The sequence below is a fragment of the Schistocerca serialis genome, chromosome 5 (assembly GCF_023864345.2).
Source record: "Schistocerca serialis cubense isolate TAMUIC-IGC-003099 chromosome 5, iqSchSeri2.2, whole genome shotgun sequence".
Classification (NCBI taxonomy): domain Eukaryota; kingdom Metazoa; phylum Arthropoda; class Insecta; order Orthoptera; family Acrididae; genus Schistocerca; species Schistocerca serialis.
Genome location: NC_064642.1, coordinates 331,556,510 through 331,579,377, shown reverse-complemented (window position 1 = coordinate 331,579,377; position 22,868 = coordinate 331,556,510). Strand labels below are relative to the sequence as shown.

Genomic DNA, 22,868 nt, shown 5'->3' with positions numbered 1-22,868 from the left:
ACCATATCTTTCATCAGGAGATGACTATCGGCCTGGAGTGGAGTCTGCTTTCATTATAGTGGTACTGAGGTTGGTCATTGGTCCTGTCTTGCATCGACAGTCACGTTACTTGGAGGTCAGGATTCGCACGCACCAATGCAGGAATTCGGTAATGTGACCGTATGACCACTCCCCAACTGTTCCACCACTGAAAGCGCAGACCAACCTCAGCATCACCTATCCCATTAAGTTACGACTTTTGGTTGGATTTATTTAAAGATGCTCCATGTCCTCGTCTCCAGGCACCACTGAGATTATAATCACTATCTCTGTTAAAACTTAACGCCACATTTATTACAGACTGCCAGGAGATTTATCTGTGGGAGAGGACCTTCGTTCTGGAAATTTCGATTTGGAAGTAAGAATTCCAAGGAATCTTACCCCACCAGCAACAACGCCACTATGTAGGATGCAGATTGCGCTATCGACAGACGGTCATCTCATGACAGAGATGATGGTGTTAATCGTCGAAAGCTGTAGTCTTAAATCATATCTAAGGCCGTCTGAATGCCGAGAATATTTTACGAGGAGCATTGGGTAAGTGAAGCAACAGATTTTTTCCACGGCCAGTTTTGACTGAAAAAATTCGGAATTGTTGTAGGAACTCTTGGAGTATTTCTGCTTCATTCCCTATTGTTCCATGAAGTCCTCTATGAGGCAGCGCAGTACTTAGCTTTCAAAATGGTGTCTGTAAAGGAGACGCAGTCTAAGCAGGGAGCTGTCACTGAGTTTCCGTAGGTGTGTTCGAAACGGAGAGATCTCATGGGTGTTTTTTGGCGGAAAACCAGAGCATTCCAGAGAAGCGCTTGCAGAATGTGTATGGAGACATGGCAGCGAGCAAAAGATCAGTGAGGCGTTGGTCGAGGCGTCTGTCATCGTCGCAGCAAGATACGGCAAAGCCGTCTGGTCTCCCGCGTGCCGGCTGGCCGCGTGCAACTGTAACTCCTGTAATGCTGGAACGAGCGGACACTCTCACTGGAGGTGATCGACGGATCACAGACGGCGCGCTGTACAGTTGGACGTCTGTGTTGGTAGTGCTGACACACTCGTCCACCAGCTGGGGAATTCAAAGATGTGTGCCTACTGGATTCCTCTTTGCCTAGCAGAAGACCATACTGGCTAAGCACAATATCTGAGGAAATACTTGCGCGTGATAGGGCTGATGGTGAGGCAATGCATGAAGTTGGAGGCACACTATCTCTCCTCAGAAGAAAAAGTTCAGAACCGCACTCTCAGCCGGTAAAGTCATGCCGACGTTCTTCTGGTACTCCAAAGGGGTTATTCTGTTTCGTGTCCTCCCTCATGGTGCAACGGTCAACGCTGAGGTGTATTGTGCTTTCCCCAGGAAAGAAGCCGTACATCGCCACAAGAATGCAAACGAAATTCTCCTTCTCCATAACAACGCAAGACCTCACACAAGTCTTTCTCATTTACCTCACATCCCGGATTTCGCATCTTCCGACTTCGCTCTTTTTTTTTTTTTTTTTTTTTTTTTTTTTTTTTTTTTTCCCAGTGAAGGATGCACTCCGTGGAAGTAGTACTTGAGTGATGGGGAGATTATTGATGCAGGAAGACGTTGGCTACAAATTGGACCCGTAGAGTGGTATGACGTCATACTAGCCCCCCAGTGGCGAAAGGTCGTCGCATCGAACGAAGATTAATTTGAAAGGTAGGTTTTTGTAATCGAAACAGCAGGAATAGGGCACTGAAGCGCCAAAGGAACTGGTATAGGCATGCATATTCAAATACAGAGATACGTAAACAGGCAGAATACGGCGCTGCGGTGTCCAACGCCTATATAAGACAGCAAGTGTCTGACGCAGTTGAGAGATCGGTTACTGCTGCTACAATGACAGGCTAACAAAATTTAAGTGAGACTGAGTGTGGTGTTGTAGTCGGCGGATGAGCGATGGGTCACAGCATGTCCGAGGTAGCGATGAAGTGGGGATTTTCCCACACGACCGTTTCACGACAGAACCGTGAATACCAGGAGCCCGGTAACACATCAAATCCCGACATCGCTGCAGCCGGAAAAAGATCCTGCAAGAACTGGGCCAACGACGACTGAAGAGAATCGTTCAGCGTGACAGAAGTGCAGCCCTTTCACAAACTACTGCAGATTCCAATGCTGGACCATCATGTCTCAGCGAGCGAACCATTCAACGAAACAGCACCGATACGGGCTTTCGCACCCGAAGGCTCACTCGTGCGCCCTTGATGACTACACGACACAAACCTTTACGCCTCGCCTGGGCCCGTCAACACCGACAGTGGACTGTTCGTGACTGAGAACATGTTGCCTGGTCGGACGAGTCTCGTTTAGAATTGTATCGAGTGGATGGACGTGTATGGGTATGGACACAACCTCGTGAATCCATGGACCCGGCATGTCAGTAGGGGACTGTTGAAACTGGTGGACGCTCTGTAATGGTGTTGGGCGTGTGCAGCTGGAGTGATAGGGCACCTCTGATATGTCCAGATACGACTCTGACAGGTGACACGTACGTAAAGTATCCTGTCTGATCACCTGCATCCATTCATGTCCATCGTGCATTCCGACGAACTTGGACAATTCCAGCAGGACAAAGCTACACCTCGCACATGAAAAATTGCCACAGAGTGGCTCCAGGTAAACACTTCTGAGTTTATACATTTCCGCTGGCCATCAAACTCACCAGGCATGAACATCACTGAGCGTACCTGGGATGCCCTGCAACGTGCTGTTACGAACGGATCCTCGCCTCCTTTTAGTCTCACGGATGTGACAGCCCTGCAGGATTCATGGTGTCAGTTCCCTCCAGCACAAGTTCACACATTAGTAGAGCGCATGCCACGTCGTGTTGCGGCACTGCTGCGTGCTCGCAGTGGTCCTACACGATATTTAGTAGGTGTACCAGTTTCGTTGGCTCATCTGTGTACATTGTTTTGCGATCCTGAATAAAATCAACCTGCTTTTACAGAAAGAATGTGTTACATCACTTAGGAGAGAGCGGGGAAATACCGTGCACGTAAGCCATTTTTCAAATATTTCGTATTTTTCGAACTCAATTGAAATGCTGAACACCTTTTTTTGGGCAAGAAATCAATGCCCCACACGTTTATGGCTTCATTTTTGCTATATGACATAGATTTACGTTCCTAGAGCTGTTTTACAAAAGTGTTACATTCTTATATCTTATGATACAGCATTGCCATAAAATGACAAAAACTCTGTAAAAATAAATCAAATTAAGAAATTCGAAATTCAGAATTTATTTAGAATTGAAACACACAAATTTTACAACTTATTAAAGTTTCTAAAGGCAGAAAATCCTTTTACTGGTAAAACAAAATTATTGGATTTTGGTGTCAACTTGTCTCTGAACACATTTATCCCCTGTTTTAATGGCAGTAGTCGCAAATATAGTTTTCAGCTGTGTCACATGCACTACACAAGGAAAATCTGTAAAATGACACACACACACACACACACACACACACACACACACACACACTTCCAAATATGTAGTTCACGAAAATTCCAAAAGAAATTACCATATGGGGCAATACCGTTAACCACGGGGCAATACCGTGCCCGAAGTACGGTATTACCCCGAGACAACATGACTCGCCATTTTAAATTCTAGCCCAACAATCACGAAATTTAACGTCTAACATTTAATGTTTAAAAGAAGATCAAGAAATGCGTAACTAAACAGAGCTACTTTAAATATTGTTGCTATTACATATTTCGCTCACCTCTAGACTTATCATCTTCAGATTTTATAAGAAAACAGTCGAAAACAGTCGAAATCAGTTGAAACCGATTGTCGAAGACGTTTGCGCCGTTGAACGATATAGACCCCCTTGTGTCTGATTATAGTTACTTCCGCTGTGTGGCAGCACCATGCAGCGCTCTTTGCGCTCTCTGGGAAACTGGATAAAGCGGTGCGCGGTATTACCCCGCTGTACGGCATTGCCCGCTCTCCCCTACTCAACGTCCCTCGTACCCAGATGTCTACTCGTTTTTATAGTGTGCCCTTCCGTAACTTCTTCCATAATCGCATGTCGAGTTATAAGTATCTTTGTCTGCTATTTCCCTTCAGCTGCATAGACTATACCGTGTAGGGATGCAAAGCACGACCGATGTGCCTTACTGCGCGTTTGCATCGGCTTGCAGGATAGCACAGAGGGAACAAAGAAACGGAAAGGACTGCAGCGCGATAAGTAGGAGCGCAGGTGAGCGCACCGCGCTCAAAACGAACGCCGCGGGAGCCGTATCGGCGTTGTCAATCGGCCGTGCGTCGCGAACGTGACGCTGTCAGCGCCGCCGCCATTGTCCTTTGAGCCATTGTGAGCGCGCCGTACGGAGATCGCGTACAACGGCGCGCCGTCGCCGGCCGCCGCTGACGGCCGGCTGTCAGCCTCGCTCTGCCCGCTGCCGCTGACGCCGCCACCGCCGCGGCCGATCGGACGTGAGCGGGGCCTGAGAGACAGCTGTCGGACTCGCGGCCGTCACTGCGACGTAAACGGATTTTCATCTTGGAAAAAAAATGGGATGGAGAAAAAGCCGGACAAAATATTAGTGAGGTGGAAGAGTTTGCGTTAACTCTTGCTGCCGCCACAGCCACAAGGGTTTCCACCCCTTCTTTTCCCCCCCCACTCAGGAGACTCGCTTTTCGGGCCGGCGAGCCTCTCTGTGCGCCAGAGCTGTAGAGGGGATGGGGACAAGAAATAAGGCACAGAGCGCCGGGGCCGTGACTTGCCCCACGGCCAGCGCACCTAGCGGGGAACAACGGCGAAATAAGCCTGTCACGGCCGTGACATCGGCAGACGCCGCCTGAATTAATGAAAAACGTCCGCTAGAAAAAATGGAAGCTGACGCTCCTTTCTTTCTCGCCCGACGATCAACAAGGCTGTGTGAACCTTAAGTATTTTTTTTTTTATCTGTATGCAGGTCTACTCGGCCCCCTTACTCTACTCCACCGAAAAAGAGAGCTGCATGGAATGGAAAAATTTGGAGGTGTCGACTGTTCAGAAAGAGCATGTAGCAACGTCTTTATTTCAGTATAAGAAAGCAGTAATCAGGAGCCCATTATGCAGTTTCACTGTTCAGAAAACGTCATTGGATTCCACCAAAAGTTGCTGTACTGTTTACTAAACAGGTTTCAATAACATGATCACATGATCATACTCAGTAGATCAGTAGTTACTTCAGCACCGAAGCTTCCTTTCTGCACTTACCGTGTGATCATGTGACTGAAACTGGTTTCGTCAAAGCAAATAGGTGGTGCGGCAGTTCTTGGTGAAATATATTTTTTTTTAACACATTGAAGCTGTGGGATATTGTTCACGTAAAATTTCGTTTCAACCTTCACATCTACAAGAGCACCGCCGGCCGCTGTGGCCGAGCAGTTTCTAAGCGCTTCAGTCAGGAACCGCGATCCTGCTACGGTCACAGGTTCGAATCCTACCTCGGGCATGGATATGTGTGATGTCCTTAGATTAGTTAGGTTTAATTAGTTTTAAGTCCAGGGTACTGATGACCTCAGATGTCAAGTCCCATATAGTGCTCAGAGCCATTTCAACAATTTTTGAACACATGCACCATGTAAGCCAGCGTGGTGTTTGTAACACATAGCTTGTGTATGTACGTGTGTGTGTGGTTGGCTAATGTCTCTGCAATGGAATTCTTACGCCTACAATTGATTAAAAAAATCCTGCGATTGACAATCTACACTTAGGGGTTTGCATAAAACGAAGCGTCGTGTTGTTTTCATTTCGCTTCAGTTCAGCGCATGAGGCCAGTCATCCCTACCAGGACGTTAACTACAATGCGAGACCCACACCCTGACTGGCACCTTCAGAAAAAATATCAGTGGGCAAGTAAATGGTGCTCTGCACATTTATTGTGAGTGTTTCCCTATTCACTGAACTGGAGTGCGCGTATCACCTACCGAAGTATGGACAGCACTTGTACTGAACCAGTGATCGGATCGTTAGGGCGTCGGCAATTGTGCAGATGATGTACACAGAGTACTACAATTCTCTGCCAACATACTGGACACTGTGCACTGGTCAAACTCTTGGGGCTCAAATTACCTCAATACAAGACTTCTGTTTGCTTACTAGCCAGGAACAGAAATCAGACTCAAGTACTCACACTTCAATGTGCGTCTGACTCAACAAAGAGCTAAAGAATCGTCACTCCAATAAACAGGATAACAAGTTTGTTGACATAGAAAGCACTCACGTGCTCCTTATGCCGAAAGCAACACTTCTCAAAGTCTAACTGCCAAAAGTCGCCACTGCGGCTTTCTCCAGCGAAGTATCCAGGTTCATTCTCGGAGGAACTGCCTCCGACAAATCCGCGTAGGGAAGTTCCCATCATCATTCCCACAGAGAAGTCTCTTAACGCCATATCCAGCTCTCTCCTGCCCAGCGCTACCTTTTCTCTCAGGTGATGAATCCCAGCAGCTGTTACCTCCCATTACACGGGTCTTGAATCTGCTACCCAAAATCCTGAAGCTCATACTCCTTTCCGAAGATTTTCTGGATGTTCCGTTTTCCCTCGTACTTCCTCAGCACTCTGCCAATCACTAAAGTGTGTCTGCTGTTCGGCCGGAAGTGTGGCTCATTGCTTTACGTTAGGACATTCCTTGGTCAGTTCATGACCTTCATTCGTGAACCTGCACATTCCTTCACACAAAAGGATGTCTCTTCGCCTTGTTCTGTGTCCGATGATCTCTCTCCAGGTACGTTATTCTGAATTTTTTTCTTCCCACCCACACTGCGGCGTCCAACATTGTAAACCGCTGCCTCCTCGCTTTGTTCTCTCTCAGGGCAGCAAATGTCAACCCCTGCAGAACGCGTAATGAGTGATGTAATATAAATCGAATATATATACAGAATATTAAATGCATAGTTTGACGATTTTTATCTTGCAGATACGGATGAATGGTAATCGTTTTTTACAACTGTGTTCTTATTATTTCTAACTCAATATGTTCCTGTTACTTGATTTAGGTCTCATTAGGGATCTACGCAGATATAACGGATAACTCTTTTTTACTATAAATATTTTGGAATATGTCGTGTTTAGTGATCATTCTTTTAAGTTACCTTGATATTTACACGTTTTACCCCTACGGAATTGTGATTTACCCTTCTATATTTCCTGTTGCTGATGATGTGTAATACAGCTAGCTGAAACATGTTTGGTTACAAAGATTACTAATTCATTTGAAGGACGAAGCAACCGTTATTTTTGTCTACAGGATAAACAGCATTGAAATACTAAAGTAGAGTTGATGTAAGTGCTGATGGAATATTAACATTTATGCTTTTCAAATCACCATGCACTGTGTGAGGGAGGATGCACTGTGTCACAGAATGCTACTTAACACGAAGTACACGAAAAAGTTATAGTAAAGCGTGTGAAAATTTGATAGGAGTTCGTATAGTATTGGTACCTGGGTGATAAGCCATCGTAGTGGAAGTGGAGGGGGACCCGTAAGTGTAGAGATAAAAAATATTCCTCCTTCCCCATGAGAACCACTCACACGGCTTATGGAGAGGGAACTGAAATCAATCCTCACGTAAACGGGGTATTTATCGCCTCATCTTCTGGCGTTTGAAGACGGGCTGCTACTAACACTCAACGGATTTTTGTAGAGTAGCACGAGTTTAATTAATATTGTACGTACTGGAGCCTTGGAGTAGGGCGGAGACCTTGTCCTAACTGTTTGGCATCATCTATTATGACTGCTGTCGCCTTCTGTTATTAAACTTGAAAAAAATAAGTTCGTCAGTTACCTGTCTGTGTACGAATACGTAATTTAGCGACGATATGCTTTGTTAAAATTTCACCGAGCTTCTATCGGATGAGTAATTTCCTGTCGTTGTCCAGTGGTAAGTACCGGTCATTACCACTAAACAATGAGCGTAGAACAGACACCAGTTACGGTTTACACACTGGGGAAACCTGAGAACCTATCACCAATGTCTTCAATATCTCGAGTCACCGAGAGTACTTACGAGTTTATTGCCCCTTCAGGTGTGGCCTGAAATAAGTCTTTTCGGCATTTCTTTCTTACGTAAGTGTTGTGAGGACCGTCAAAATGCACCTCATGTGGTGTCAGTAAAAACTGTCATAGAAAATTCACTTTATCAACCAACTTCTGTTGACACACAGTGAATGAGTTAACAACGCAAAGTGGTGCAGTTTACTAGCTCGTAAAACTCTCACTAGGTGGTGACACTTGCCGCATTGTAGCGCACCCTTGCTGGACATCTACAAACTTCACATTTTTTTCACTACTCTAGAGAGGACTTACAATGCCTGAAACAACGAAGTACCTTAAATAGTTTCACAGCCTTGAGTAACGTTAGAGCACAGCGAGAGACACGGAGACAAGGTCTCGAGGATGGAGGTTCCTCCATTCTGCTTCCCCTTCTTTGCAGTCAGCGGAATGAGGAAAAGTTATGATAGTGATGGTACGATTCCCATATAGTTAGCTAGTTCAGTCCTCTTAGAGACCATAACAGCTGCTTCTCCATAGGAGTGAAGCCGTCAAACCGTTGATACATGGAGGTGATGGCATTTTAAGATGCAGCCTTAAGACTGGCTACTACCTCTTTGAATATTACCACTCGACATCAACACATGTAAAACCGGTTTTCTGCCGTTATTTTAACCGGCGTGGAAAATCTTCGAAATGCTTCTGACAAATTAGATGATAGAATATGGAAAAATACATTTTAATGCACGAAGGACATTGCATACTTACAGGCAAATTTATACACAAAAAACTGCATTTTTTACAAACTGACTCTTACAACATTTCGACATAATCCCCACTAATATTAATACACTTTCTCCAACGCTGAAGTACTTTTTTTATACCCGATGCAAAGAAATTTTTGTCTTGTTGTTTGAGACACTTTCCCACAAATTGTTGGACCACCTCATTGTTGCTGAGCTATTTTCCACGTGTTGCCACAGTGAGTGGTAAAAATAAATGAAAATCCGAGGGAGACAAGTGTGGACTGTAGGAAGGATGAGGTTGTATGCGCCAACACATTTTTTCAATGTTTTCTTGAGTCAGCTGTGCGATTTGAGTGCGAGTTTTGTCGTGCAGCAATAACACCTTTTTTCTTAGAGATCCGCGATGTTTTCCTCTCACTGCTAGCTTTACTTTGTTCATCAGCATGTCTGAATAGTAGGCACTGTTTATTGTACGATGATGATCCAAATAATCTCAAAACACGACACCTTGGGCATCTCGAAACACGGCCAATATGACTTCTCCCGCTGATGCTTGCGTTCTGAATTTCTTTCGGACAGGCGAACTGGTGTGCTCCCATTCCATGGTCTATATTTAGAAATCTTGTTCGAAATTGTGAACCCAGGTTTCGTCACACTTCACAATCTTGTTTAGAAAAAGAGTCACCTTTCCTTTCATAGGCACGGTCTGTAAACGCTTTGAGTCTTGTTCCCTTGGTTGTTGCGTTAACTCTTTCGGTCCCATCTTGCACCTGTTCCGTTGTACTTCAGCTTGTGCTGATAACTTCATGAACTGTGCCAAAACTAACTCCAAAATTTTTTGCAACTATAACACGTCGGTCATCACGAATAATGTCGTCGATGTGGATTTAAAGCGAGGGAGTTGACACTTCATCAGGCCGTCCAGAACGTTGCTCTTCAGTCCCTGATATTCGACCCTTTTTGAGCTGCTCTACCCACCAGCGCCGGCCGTGGTGGTCTCGCGGTTCTAGGTGCGCAGTCCGGAACCGCGCGACTGCTACGGTCGCAAGTTCGAATGCTGCCTCGGGCATGGATGTGTGTGATGTCCTTCGGTTAGTTAGGTTTAAGTAGTTCTAAGTTCTAGGGGACTGATGACCACAGATGTTAAGTCCCATAGTGCTCAGAGCCATTTGAACCATTTTTTCTACCCACCATCGGTTCATACGACTTTCACCAAACAGTAAAATCATTCCAGAACTGATTTTAACCGGTTTATCTCTTTTAGAAACCAAAAAACGTATCACTGAACGTTTTTCAACGAATGTGGAAACTTAAAGCAGATGCAGCATCATTAAATACAATACTGAGGTTATAAACAAAATAACTTTTATCCGTAAAATGTAAATGTAGCGTGACTAGGGCCTCCCGTCGGGTAGACCGTTCGCCGGGTGCAAGTCTTTAGATTTGACGCCACTTCGGCGACTTGTGCGTCGATAGGGATGAAAAGATGATGACAACGCAACACCCAGTCCCTAAGCGAAGGAAATATCCGACCCAGCCGGGAATCCAGCCCGGGCCCTTGGGATTGACAGTCTGTCGCGCTGACCTCTCAGCTACCGAGGGCGGACATTTTTATCCGTGAGCCGCGATCAGCTTATACCAGTGATGCCAACCTAAGGTCATTACAGTGAAAAACTCATACTACCAACTGTTTCATTGCTACACCAACTTGTCTTTTCAGTTATTGAGTACCCGTGTAACTACCGTACAACGCCGCACAGAGCCTGTAACTAGGAAACGCTCTTGGGCGCGAATAGTAAAATCTCGATTAGTTAGAACAAAATGAGTTTCTTCGACCAGTGTCTTTGAGGAAACAAAGCGATCGTTAAAATTATATTAACATGATTTCAATAAAACAGCCCAAAGCGCTTAGAAGTTGTTTATTTCAGCTGAAGACTGGTTTCGGTTTTTAATAAGATCATCAACCTACCATTTTTTTACTCTGAAAGTAAGTGCATAACATACTGTAAGTGGTCGATGAATGTATGCAATCACAGAAGTAAAGTGACTGAAAATAAATGATAGGTATAACCTTCGTAACAGCAGGAGCAGGTTGCAGGGAGTGTGAAACATTTCTGAGTGGTGCTAAGCCGCTCGTGGTTTAATTGTGAAACCTCCTGTCTAAGCCGTCTGCATATCGCTGCCAATAGTAGAGCGCATTACCCTAATATGTGAGAACTGTTTGTATTCGTACATTGTTGTAAGTTAAAGGCGTATGAACAACTAGGGATATTACGAATATGCTGAAAACACTTGCGTTTTAAACCCTTATCAAAGAGAGAACATCTCGACCAATGACACTGGCTCATTTCAATGCGTGCTGCTCTCTACAGATGCTTGTATCAGCTTGAGTGTGGTAAAGACAGTTAATAGGACACCAGCTGGCACTAAGGAGACGAATTAAGGAATGCGAGACTATATGCTCCTACGTCAGCCAAGGATGTTGGGGCATCCAGTCGGGCGCAGACTGTCGTTTAAGTGCACATAAATGTTCTAGCTGCCTGGTATACTGTCAAAGTACAATAACTGTGAAATTATCGTATAAAAAACCACGCCATTTCTTCCTAATCGATTGTCTAAGACATGACATCTTGAATACGGGTTACAGAATGCAGCACATATTGCGTGCAGATGAGAAACGTCGAGGTTGCACTGAAGAATTAAATACTAATTTAAGTACTCTGTCTTCTGGCCACAAGTGGCCCATCCGGACCACCCGACCACCGTGTCATTCTCAACTAAGGATGGGGATATGAGGGGCGTGTGGTTAGCACGGCGCTCTCCCGGTCGTTACGACGGTTTTCTTTGACCGGAGCCGCTACTGTTCGGTCGAGTAGCTCCTCAATTGGCATCACGAGGCTGAGTGCACCCCGAAAAATGGCAACAGCTCCAGGCGGCCCGAATGGTCACCCATTCAAGTGCCGGCCACGCCCGACAGCGCTGAACTTCTGAGATCTGACGGGAACCGGTGTCTCCACTGCGGCAAGGCCGTTGTCAAATATTAACTTAAAACGAGCAATAAAGTTGATAATGGCGGTGTCACACTGTTAGCTTGCAAGCTGCGTGTTTTGTATATGTATATGTAAAAGGCAACTGCAGATAATTCTCATCGTCTACCATAGTACTCCCGACTGGATGTTGCAACGTCTTTTGCTGACAGCGGATCATACCGACCAGCATTTGTATTCTTGATGACCATTTAGCGTCTCATCAACCGTCTTTCTTACACACGCGTTGACACAAGCACCTGTATGAGTAGTACATACTGAAATGAGACAGTCTTATCTAGTAATGCACGTCAACTATGTATACGTCTTGTATCTCTAACTTACAATAATTAACGTTACACTTAATTCTCACAGCTTATGGTAAAGGATCTCAGCGATAGCTACTGGTAACGTTATGCAGACGGCGGTGAGCAAAGCTTTCGCCGTAAAACCGTAAGCAACTGAGCCCCACTTAGCAGTGTTCCATACCCATCTTCAGAGCGGCCTGCTTCGCCCCAGGAGAGATACGAGCCACTTATTTTATGCTTTTTAAGTCTCGTTTACCGAGTAAAGTAAATGGTCTGATGATAGTCTTGTAAGAGACTGAAACCAATCACCAAGTGAAATGTACGCATCTGACTTGGTTTTGGTGTCAGAGATCTATACTGTCAATGTATCATTGTTAACAGAATGAGAATTTCACTCTGCAGCGGTGTGTGCGCTGATATGAAACTTTCCTGGCAGATAAAAACTGTGTGCCGGACCGAGACTCGAAATAGGGACCTTTGCCTTTCGCGGGCAAGTGCTCTACCATCTGAGCTCAGATAGTAAAGCATTTGCCCGCGAAAGGCAAAGGTCCCTATTTCGAGTCTCGGTCCGGCACACAGTTTTTATCTGCCAGGAAAGTTTCGTATCACTGTTAACTTTGTTACACGCCATTGCTTGCTCATGGTCTATTTGCAACCTTCAGTCGAACTTTATTAATACTGTTTCTTTCTTTCCTCAACAGCTCGACGCGAAGAAGAGTCCTCTGGCCCTGTTGGCGCAGACGTGCAGCCAGATCGGCGCAGACTCGCCTAGCAGCAAGCCTCTGATCCCGCCGCTGGAGAAGCAGCCGTCCTCGAAGTCGTCCTCGTCCTCCGCCTCCACGGTGAAAAACGATTCCTCTAGCAGTGGGAGTGGCGGGGCGCGCGACAAGTCTTCGCCGGCGTCTTCGGCGGGCAGCGACTTGAGCGTCAAATCGAGCTTCAAGCCGTACGAGTCTTCAGTGTCGCAGCAGCACCACCAACAGCGAGACAAGACTGGATCGCCGCAGGAGGACCGCGCGGGTGCCTCGAGCGGCGGTGGGAACGGTTCTGCCCGGGTGAGGACGCCCGCGTCCACAAAGAGCGGCGGCCGCTGCGCCAGCAACCAGAGCGCTTCCTCGCCCAGGTCTTCGCCGGTGGTCGGCCGGAAGACGCCAGCCAGCGCCGCTGCTGCTGCGGCGGCGGCAGCTGTCGCCGCCGCCAGCAGCGCGGCTTCTGACGCAAAGTCGTCGTCGGAGAGTCCACTGGCTGCGACGACGAAGGTGGGATTCAGTCCCGTGGCGTCCAGCCTGCTCGACCCCACCGCGTCTTTGAAGGACATGCCGCTAGGCACTTTCAAGCCGACCGCCTCGTACCTCGGCGCCTTCCCCCACTTCCCCGTCGACCTGATGGCGGCGGCAGCAGCCGCGGCCGGAGGCGGCGCCGCGGCGCACCTCAAGGGCTCGCCGTACGTGAGCTACGCGCGTATGAAGACGCCGTCCGGCGTCGACACGCTCGTCCCCGTGTGTAGGGACCCGTACTGCACCGGCTGCCAGCTCAGTTCACAGCTCCTGGCGGCGGCAGCGGCGTCGTCGACGGCGGGCGCCGGCAAGGGGTGCCCGGGGGGCTGCGCGCAGTGCGACCACGCCGGCAAGGCGGCCTTCCTGCCCGCCGCCGCGGCCGCCGCCGCCTACGCCACGGCGCACGCGCAGCTCGCGGCTCTCGCGTCGCACCTGCCGTACGTCTGCAACTGGATCGGCAGCGCCGCGCCCTCCGCCTCTTCCGCCGCCGACGGCTCGGCCGCTGCGGCGGCGGCTGCTGCCGCGTCCGGCTACTGCGGCAAGAGGTTCGCCACGTCGGAGGAGCTGCTGCAGCACCTGCGCTCGCATACGGAGGCGGCGGTGTCTCCGCTGTTCGCGCACCGCGCCTACCCCACGCCGCCCCTCAGCCCGCTGGCGACGGCGCGGTACCACCCCTACGGCAAGCCGACCCCGGGCGCCCTGCTGCCGCCGGGGTTCCCGTTGCACCCTCACCCGGGGCTGCCGCCCTACTTCTCGCCATACTCGCTCTACGGACAGCGGCACCCGTGAATCGGCGGTCCGCCGATCGCACTTCAAATCGTCCCCCGTGGAAGCTACGGGACACTTGTGAATATAAATGTAACCAAAGTGTATACTGAGGAGTCGGAGCAAGTGACATGGCTCGTCCGAGTGGCAATTACTTCACTGGTACTTAAAATCAGTGAGGACAGTAATAACGATTGTACATTAAAGTAATGAATGCCTTGTACACTGGAATGATTTTTCACTTCACAACACAGTGTTCGCTATAATTGATGAGACATATCTCATGTTTACAGCTGACTTTGTCAATAAATATTTATCCTAGCAAGACCTTTGCCAATATGATCAAAGATACTCGTTATATAAAACTGCTAGTACACTGACTGTACAGTTAAATTCGCTGCATAATTCGTACTGTGAACTGTATTTAAATGCAATATGACTGAGCACGATTTAATGAATACCACAGATTGTATCATTGCCAGCTTCTTTATCCATCATTAATTTTTTAGGTACTCTACGAGCAACTACTTTTGTCTTCAGTCTCTGTTTACATCCTCCATACCTTTAGCTGTTAATGGCACCACCATCACCACTTCTCCACCAGCTGATGTTTTTTCATACCTGCGGATGCAGTTTCGCTGTATCCGTACGATCCTCTTGTCCAAAAGTCCCTAGACCATCAACCCATAGTGAACCTGAACAACAACCTACTTTAGTGATAAGTTCTTAATTGTATTTCACCCAACCCACAACCACTTTAAAATTGCAGTGTCAGGCATTACGGATGAGAGGAGCTCTTTTTGGTAGCTCTTTGTGTCCATTTCATTGTTGTTGAATAAGATTTTCTTGTTGAGGATCCAACTGCAAACTAAAATTACTATCATTGTGCAAACCTTTTTCTATCCTATTGCATCATACAGAAAGAACTCCCTTTTCATTTACTTAATGGGACAAAACATCTACATATTATAGGTCGTAAATTAAATAACCACCTTGAAAATATATACTTCCGTGTCACTGTGTAACGTATACTTTACGTATAGGTGAAATCAATTTAGTCAAGGTGGGCATAAACATGATTCATTATGCTTCGTTCCAGTTCTCGGGAATTAGCAAAAGCGTTTCGTGGGATGATCACTCTCATGTTCTACAGCCGACAGTAATGTTTACCAAATCTTGACCACAGGAGACGTTCCAGGTGTAAAATCTTCGATATATCGCAGAACATTCTTTGAGGTAATAGTGTAAGTACTCGCTGTGCTTAGTTATTGGTACACTACCACCACTACAAGCTCGTAGGAATTTGGGTTCCCGATTCAGTTTATTACAAACGTAATTAGCTAATGCAGAAATTACTTAGATATTAATTTTTCAAGTTTCACACCAGGGAAAAAGCTCTTCCCGGCTACGCATTAATATGCAATGTCTGGATACGAAAACAGTTGAGAACATGCCCTGTATTGCTGTTTGTTTTGTGTTGAATCTGCGTTAGGGGCTAGAAAGCTCTAGTTCTTGAGCAACGACCTTCTTACAGTAATGATTACATCTGTAACTACACACTGACCGGTGAATTTGCGAATAGCAACTTCCACGCGAGAACATTACTTACTGGATGATGTCCACAAATGCTAAAAGTCCGCCGCAACTCATGTACGTGTGAGGTCATTGTCTGTAGGTTTTAAAAACTATTCTTTATTCAAAGACTGAGGCAAGCGAACAAATGTATATATAATGCATATTGGACTGAAAGTGTTTGCTTCTCGTTCTTTTCAAATATATATACGGACCTGTTAAGACGTATTGCATATATAGAAGTCGAGAATCTGGCTCAGATGTGAGTTCCTTTCAGAATGACTGCTGTCGCAGTTACCTAAAGTTACCCCACTGGTCACGATACGTTGAACGTTGTATTCGTTGAGTCTGGAATCACAGTGGAACTTTTCTCAAGTAACGCACTTCATTATACGATAAAAGATATTTTCTTTCGTCGCACTGCAATCTTAGTCTACCATCGTTATAAAAAGTGATAAAAGAAATTCCTGTATAATTCACCAATGTGCCCTCCAATGAAGAACATTCAGAACTACTCAGCATGTGTTTTTGAAGTTGTCATACCACTTGTTTTAGGTATTTGACAATTTATGCTACTTCACTTCCTGATTTGAAGATGTCTTCTTTCTGAGATGTCCACTTAAGTTTCCATATCTTAGTTGGGACTATATTGTAGTCATAATTAAAGGTTTATAGTGAAATATTTTAGCGATGTTGTTGAATTTAGCAAGTACGCTGCACATTTTATGAATTACATGATACTGAGACAAATGTTCCCTACGGAATTGTGTTGAAAAATGTAATAATGAATATTGGTTGATAATCTGTAGGTGATAATGTTTTGTTAAATTTCTTGGTAGAAATACTCAGAAAAAACCAAATGTGCATAGCGTTGTTTACTCCATCAACAGTCCACAGGAATGAAAGGGACATTATCATTGGATGCAGATAATGCTTCTGAGCTGTTCAAATACTGCAGTCTTAATGTCTAGCTCGTGACTATTACCTGAGATGCATGTAATTGTTCATGTACTTTCATGTATAATTGTCTATTCTACTTGATTCATAATGTAGCCAAAGCTAATGAACCTAATTTTTTATCGCTCTATGTTATTTTGGATGTGTGCGATATGAAAATAAATAATTTAAATCTGCAAAATAGTTAATTCTTTCGATCTACCACTGTACTACCGCCGTAAAAGCCAAGGAAAATAATGAAACAAACTGCAATACCAAATATTATTATTTAAACATAAGTATCAACACAAGAAGTAAACGTAGCTGCCAGTGAAGTTCGTTTAGCTCTGTCACTCTTCGAACGATATATACGTAAAAGTGCTTACAAATCCGGCGACATTGTTAGAATTAGGTACCCAAAAACCTCATCATGAGTTTTGCAGTAGTGCCTGAAATACTTCGTGAGTCTGATTCAGTCGAAAGTTCTGTTGTCGTCTGACATCTAACCAGTCACCGTTAGCGAGTTAAGGTTACAGTATGGGTAGTACCTATGCAGTAGCTGACATCATTAACATGACGACGACGACGACGAAGGCGGCATGTCAGCAACGTCTTTTAATTTAGCAAGGTCCTCAATACGCCCTTGTGGGATATGAGAAATGACACACAAGAGAAATGTACGGCGTTAGCACAGAATTAATCAAATTAGAAGACGACGTTAATCGGTCAGAAGAAAAGTAAGAAATAACTGGTAATTGTGGCACATCAGATAGGAAAAGAAAACCAGATGTGAAAAACACAGGTGTAGTGTTGACACGTCACAGATACTGCTTAGCTCTTGGCCAGAAGAAAACTGGCGAGATACACAGAGAGAAGATGCATCGATAATAACAGGTAAAGATTATTCTTTCTTTACATTACACTTGCTGTTTGGCGTTCACAGATGCGGTGTGGCGCAGTTCGTATTTGAGGTTCCCCAATCCCTTCACGTGAAATTTGCAGCATAGAAAAATGGGGCTACTCAAAAGTTTGTGTAGGTGGCAACATTCTTCGAATTGTCAATAATTTTCATTATTGTGCGATCCAGCAATCCATCCTGATGTAAATGGCTCTTTCCACCAATTTCTTCCCAGGTTCCAGACAGTATAGCTACTCCATTATGTACCAGGTAAGTGACGCTAGTGTTTACGACTTGGCTATTGAGTTACGTCCAAGTACTTCCTTCATATCACTTTTAATACGTTTCCTAGCGAGTGGTTGAACACACCATCACAACTGTTCTAATCCCGTTATTATATAGATCTTCATAATTTTGTTCCCACTGTTTACTTCGTCATTTATGTTTCTTAAATACAGTTCAAGCATGTTTATTACCACGTTAGATACTCCAAAACTTTCCTTAGATATTCCTATCTCCGTGAGGCCTAGACGGCAAACAGAGGAACGTAGCACGCAAAAGCACATAAACATCTGCGCCTCGTGAGCCGATGGAGTAATATAAATGTTCATGGGCTCTTCCATAATACAGATTGGCAGTCACGGCTTATTTGTCCCGTTAAGATCTGAATACGTTGTAGTTGAATAACACCTTAAAGCAATTACTGAGCAGATCAGTTCCACGGTAGTCCATTACATTTTTGTCATCGATCTTGTAAATATGATGAACGATCACTTTTCCCTTGTTTTTTGAATTCCTCCCTCCTAGTTCCTCTTCACTTCGTTGTTGGAGACTCGGACTTCCCGTTCACCTTCTTTGAAAACATCGGGCGGGCTGTCATCATTACCTGCCTTTTCTTCCACGTTACCAGTATGCATCGATAGTGATTTACAATTGGATTACTCTTTCAATCTTCCAACGATATTGCGTTCATTCATCATGATTCTCTCGGTATTATATTTTCCTGACTCTTACTGACTTGTTGGCAAATGGGAAATTCAAAGCTTCTGCTACATTTCTTCAGTCTTTCCTTTTCTCCCACAACTCTTATTAGTGTTCTCCAATTCTATCGCGGAGGTGTTCCCTGTTTGCTATTATGATAATCTCAGTTTGAGTATTTCCACGCTTTACGCCCAGTAGAACGTTCCCACAATCAGATCTGTCAAAACATCCAAACAAACTTTCTTTAATTAGATGACTTTATTTGACGTTTTTTGCTTGTATGTATTCCGATTCTTATTCTGGGTCATTTTGTGAATCCCACTGGAGTAATGTCAAAACGGTCGTTAAGTGGTAACTGAAGTTATTCTTTTTTTATATCTGCGTTAAGAATGTTGGCACAACCGTGCACTACGTTCTCCAGCTTGTACCTAAGGCCGCCGCCGCCGTCGTCGTTGTCGTCGTCGCCGCCGCCGTCGACGTTGTCGTCGTCGCCGCCGCCACTTGGGCGGCTTCCGACTAGAATTACGCAACCTGTTATGTTTTCGTATCTAGATCCCAGATCTTTTTTCAGATTTCATTTGTTTGGAGGTAACACCTACAATTCATGTGCTTGCTTGAAAATGCATTGCCGATATTGATAAACCTAATTCCTGTTTATCAAACTTTTACTGAGTATTAAACAGATAACCGATTCTAGCATCACTACAGCTGCTGTCAGATTGTATGGTGTCGTTAAGAGTTCTGTTGGATATAGTGTGTGATTGTTTTTACCAACCATTTATAATGGACCGCAAACACTGCTCGTATCTTCCACTGCATGTCCAACGTGGTCTTAGAAGTGAACGGAGTTGGTGAACCAGCTGTCGTCCCAAACCACCAGCAACTCACTTCCTGGATACTCGTTTTCCGACAGAGGTGGGAAAACTAAGAGTGGAGTCATTCTGGTTACCGTACTTGACAGCAGTATCACCTACTGGCTTTAAAACTTAAACAGCATTTAATACGTCTGACACGATGTTACATTAAAATTTGTTTCCTAACTCTAAGTCACTAGTCGAATGCAGGAGCAAAAAGGAAACAGAAATGCTGAGAGACTTGGCGTATATTCGGTAAGTATGTGTGGGAACTACAAGAGAACCACTTGCTGACTGAAGATGTTCAGTTATGAGTCACAGTCGAGAACAAAGTTAAAATTTGTACCCTCTGGCGAATAGGGTTCTTTCTCCGCCAGGAATGAGTGAAGGTAAGACCAAAGAATAACATCATCCAATCACACACAGTCATTCCAGTTTCTCTGCAGCCTCAGAGAAATAAGATTGTATGAATATCTTGAGAAAATGTCTCTTCGGATCAAAGCTTATTCACTAACAACTTAGCCATCGTCTAAGACGACAATGCTCCATTTCATTCCGCTAGCTTTCTCATGTTGTTCAACGAACAGTGTGGTGAGTATAAATAGTATTGGGGCTAGGCTGGTTCTATTCCAAAGTACCGTTATCCAAGATGGCGGCCGTGACGTCGCAGACACACCCCCAGTGACGCCATCCAAGATGGCGGCCGTGACGTCACACACACCCCCAGTGACGTCAATGAAGATGGCACATTTTGGCAGGGAGGAGGTCAGTTGGACTGTCTCCACTAACCTAACCCTCCTCCCCCGCAGGAAATGGCGGGAAGTGCAAATACCACCATGATAATGCGTCACACTTAGTAAAATGGTGGGAAAATGGACTTGTCTTTATTATTATGTAACCAATTTCAAGCATGTGTGTTCGCCACTGGGTCTCGACTCCAACTGGCTTAGTTCATATCGTCGCCACCATGACGTCAGATCGCGACACAAGTACCGTTATTCAAGTTGGCTGCAGCCAGTGTATCCACCACATGGCGTGGTACACAGAGGACGCTGTCTTGACGTCATCTGATGACGCAGTGTACCGTTATTCAAGAGTGCTCTTACATCCCAAACACGCCACACCATCCGACAGATCGCGAGCACATTGGGGCTGTTGACAGCTGCCACGTCGTCTGACTGTTACCGAGCACGTGGGACTGCCCGGTCGCCCCAGCCGGCGCAAGGGCCTGCGCGCGTCCGACCTCTTACGTCAAACACCCTCAGCCGCCACCTCCATACATGCGCCAGACATAGTCTTCTGTAAATATTCTTACACTCACATCGCCCATCTAACCCATTAATTACCTAACTACTTAATTTCATTTCAATTTTAATCATATTCAATAACTGAATTTACAATTTCAATATTCAATGATCAAATGAGAAGTTCCACATTATTCCGCTATCAGTGTGGTGATCTTTCATGACCTAGCACCCCCCACCCCTAGAATGCTGCACTCCTATTGGTCACGTAATTCGACTTCATATAGGTATGAAAACGTGTTCACTATACTTTCAACTACTTTTCAAGGCACAGACCGCCACCTCTTCCTAGGAACCGGCGCCGCGGTTGAATTTCGGCAGTAAAGGAAGGTCACTTACGCTTTCGCAACCAACCTTAGAAAGTTGGGGGGAAAGAAAGGACACTTGTACTAAACTCAGCCACCCAACCGCCACTTCCTCCTAGGAACCGGCGCCAAGTTTGAATTCTGCCAGTAAACAAAGCTCACTTCCGTTTTCACTACCAGCGTAAGAAAATTGCTGCAAACGAAGCTCACCCCCACCACCACCACCATCACCACTAACCTAAGTCGCCAGACCGCCACCTCTTCTTAGGGGTGGGTGGTAAAAGGACTCGGCCCGCACTAGGCTGATGGAGAGAGGAGGGAGTGTACTTTATTCATTTGGGATCAATTTATTTAAGGATGGAGTATATGTATCACAGAACACATGCTCTGACATACAGACTTGCAAACTACTCCTACATAACTCATGTATAAGGCTCAACACACACTCTTGCTAATTGTAAACTGTCAAAAATAACACATTGCACAACCTACAGACATGCGAACCACTCATAAATAATTCAAATCATTTACATCCAGATAGCGAAACAACCCCTAACTTGGCAAAATAATAATCCATCTAAAAGACGCTGCTTGGTAATCGTCAACTGTCGAAACCATACACCAGCCTTTATTTAAACAATTAGAGGAAGCACTACCACCAGCTGTGTTCACCACTGAGTCCATAGCCCAACTGACTTAGTCCATATCGATACCACAAGAGGACGCTGAAGTGACGTCAGGTGATGACGCAAGTACCGTAATCTAAGATGGCGCCACCCAGTGGGTTCACCATGAGCTCCAGACCCCAGTTGGCTTAATACATTTCGTCGCCGCCAGAGGACAGCACCATGACACCAGCTGATGACGCAAGTACAGTTATCCATGATGGCGGCAAACAGTATGTTCTCCATGAGGTCTAGTACTCAGTACCACCAGCAGAAGGCGCTGTCATCCGTTTCCTGACGTAAACCAAGATGACGAGGGAAAACGACTCAGCCTGCTCTGGGCTGCTGGGGAGAGTAACAATTGACTGCACTCTATTTCCAAACAACTTATTTAACGACAGAGTATATCTATCACACTATCACAAAACACCCGCCCAGGTGTGCCTGGGGTCATACTGCACAGCCCAACAGCGTAACCAACTCCTAATTTCGCACACAATAGCAAACTGCTCCGAAATAATGCAGTACACATATCTGCAAACACTCTCAGTACGGGACCACTCACAAAATAATGCAACAGATGCGTGCAAGCACAGTCCACCGCTCCCTGTCCAGTACACAGGAGGTAGCAATAAGTGACGCATCAGCCAGATGTCAAATCGCGCACTGGCCCCACAAGCATGAGGTGGCAGTACCCACATTCATACGTAACACCTGAGAAATTCACATGCAGAAGAGACCTATGATGACGCGATCGCACGTACAGTCAACGCAGTCGTCAGCTGTCACAACACTCACACATCCATTTCGCGTGCCACAACACCCACGAAGTGAGGCAGCCTCAGCTCGGATCCTGCGCGCTCCGTCGCACCTGCCAGGTGCCGCTACCGAATACCGGTGAAAGCTGCATGCCTCTATACAGTCACCATTGCACTGTCATAGCATTCCAAAGCGCGTTCACGCCAGTCTCATATTCGAGGCATCTCCAGGCGTCACTTGTCTTTACCATTGAAGGCAGAATAGCACAGAGCGTGTTGACACACGCGCTCAACTGCACATACCCGCCCCAGCGTGCACGCGCATAATTACAAAGTCATCTAACAACCTTCCCAATCTTATTCTTACGTCACATCACTTTATAAAAAAAAAAAAAAAAAAAAATAAGAGCTAAGTCGACCTCTCGGGAATTGTA

The 22,868-nt window shown here is 45.6% G+C and overlaps 1 protein-coding gene across 2 annotated transcripts in view; it reads left to right on the top strand.

Annotated features, from left to right (window-relative positions):
- Window positions 1-16,862, top strand: part of LOC126481142 (zinc finger protein Noc-like) — a 116,079-nt gene extending 99,217 nt beyond the window's left edge. For both annotated transcript variants that reach the window (XM_050104698.1, XM_050104697.1), the window contains one exon: window positions 12,821-16,862. In XM_050104698.1, coding sequence (XP_049960655.1) covers window positions 12,821-14,185 — 1,365 coding nt within the window. In that variant the 3' untranslated portion in view covers window positions 14,186-16,862. The remainder of the gene's footprint in view (window positions 1-12,820) is intronic.
- The last annotated feature ends 6,006 nt before the right edge of the window (window positions 16,863-22,868 follow it).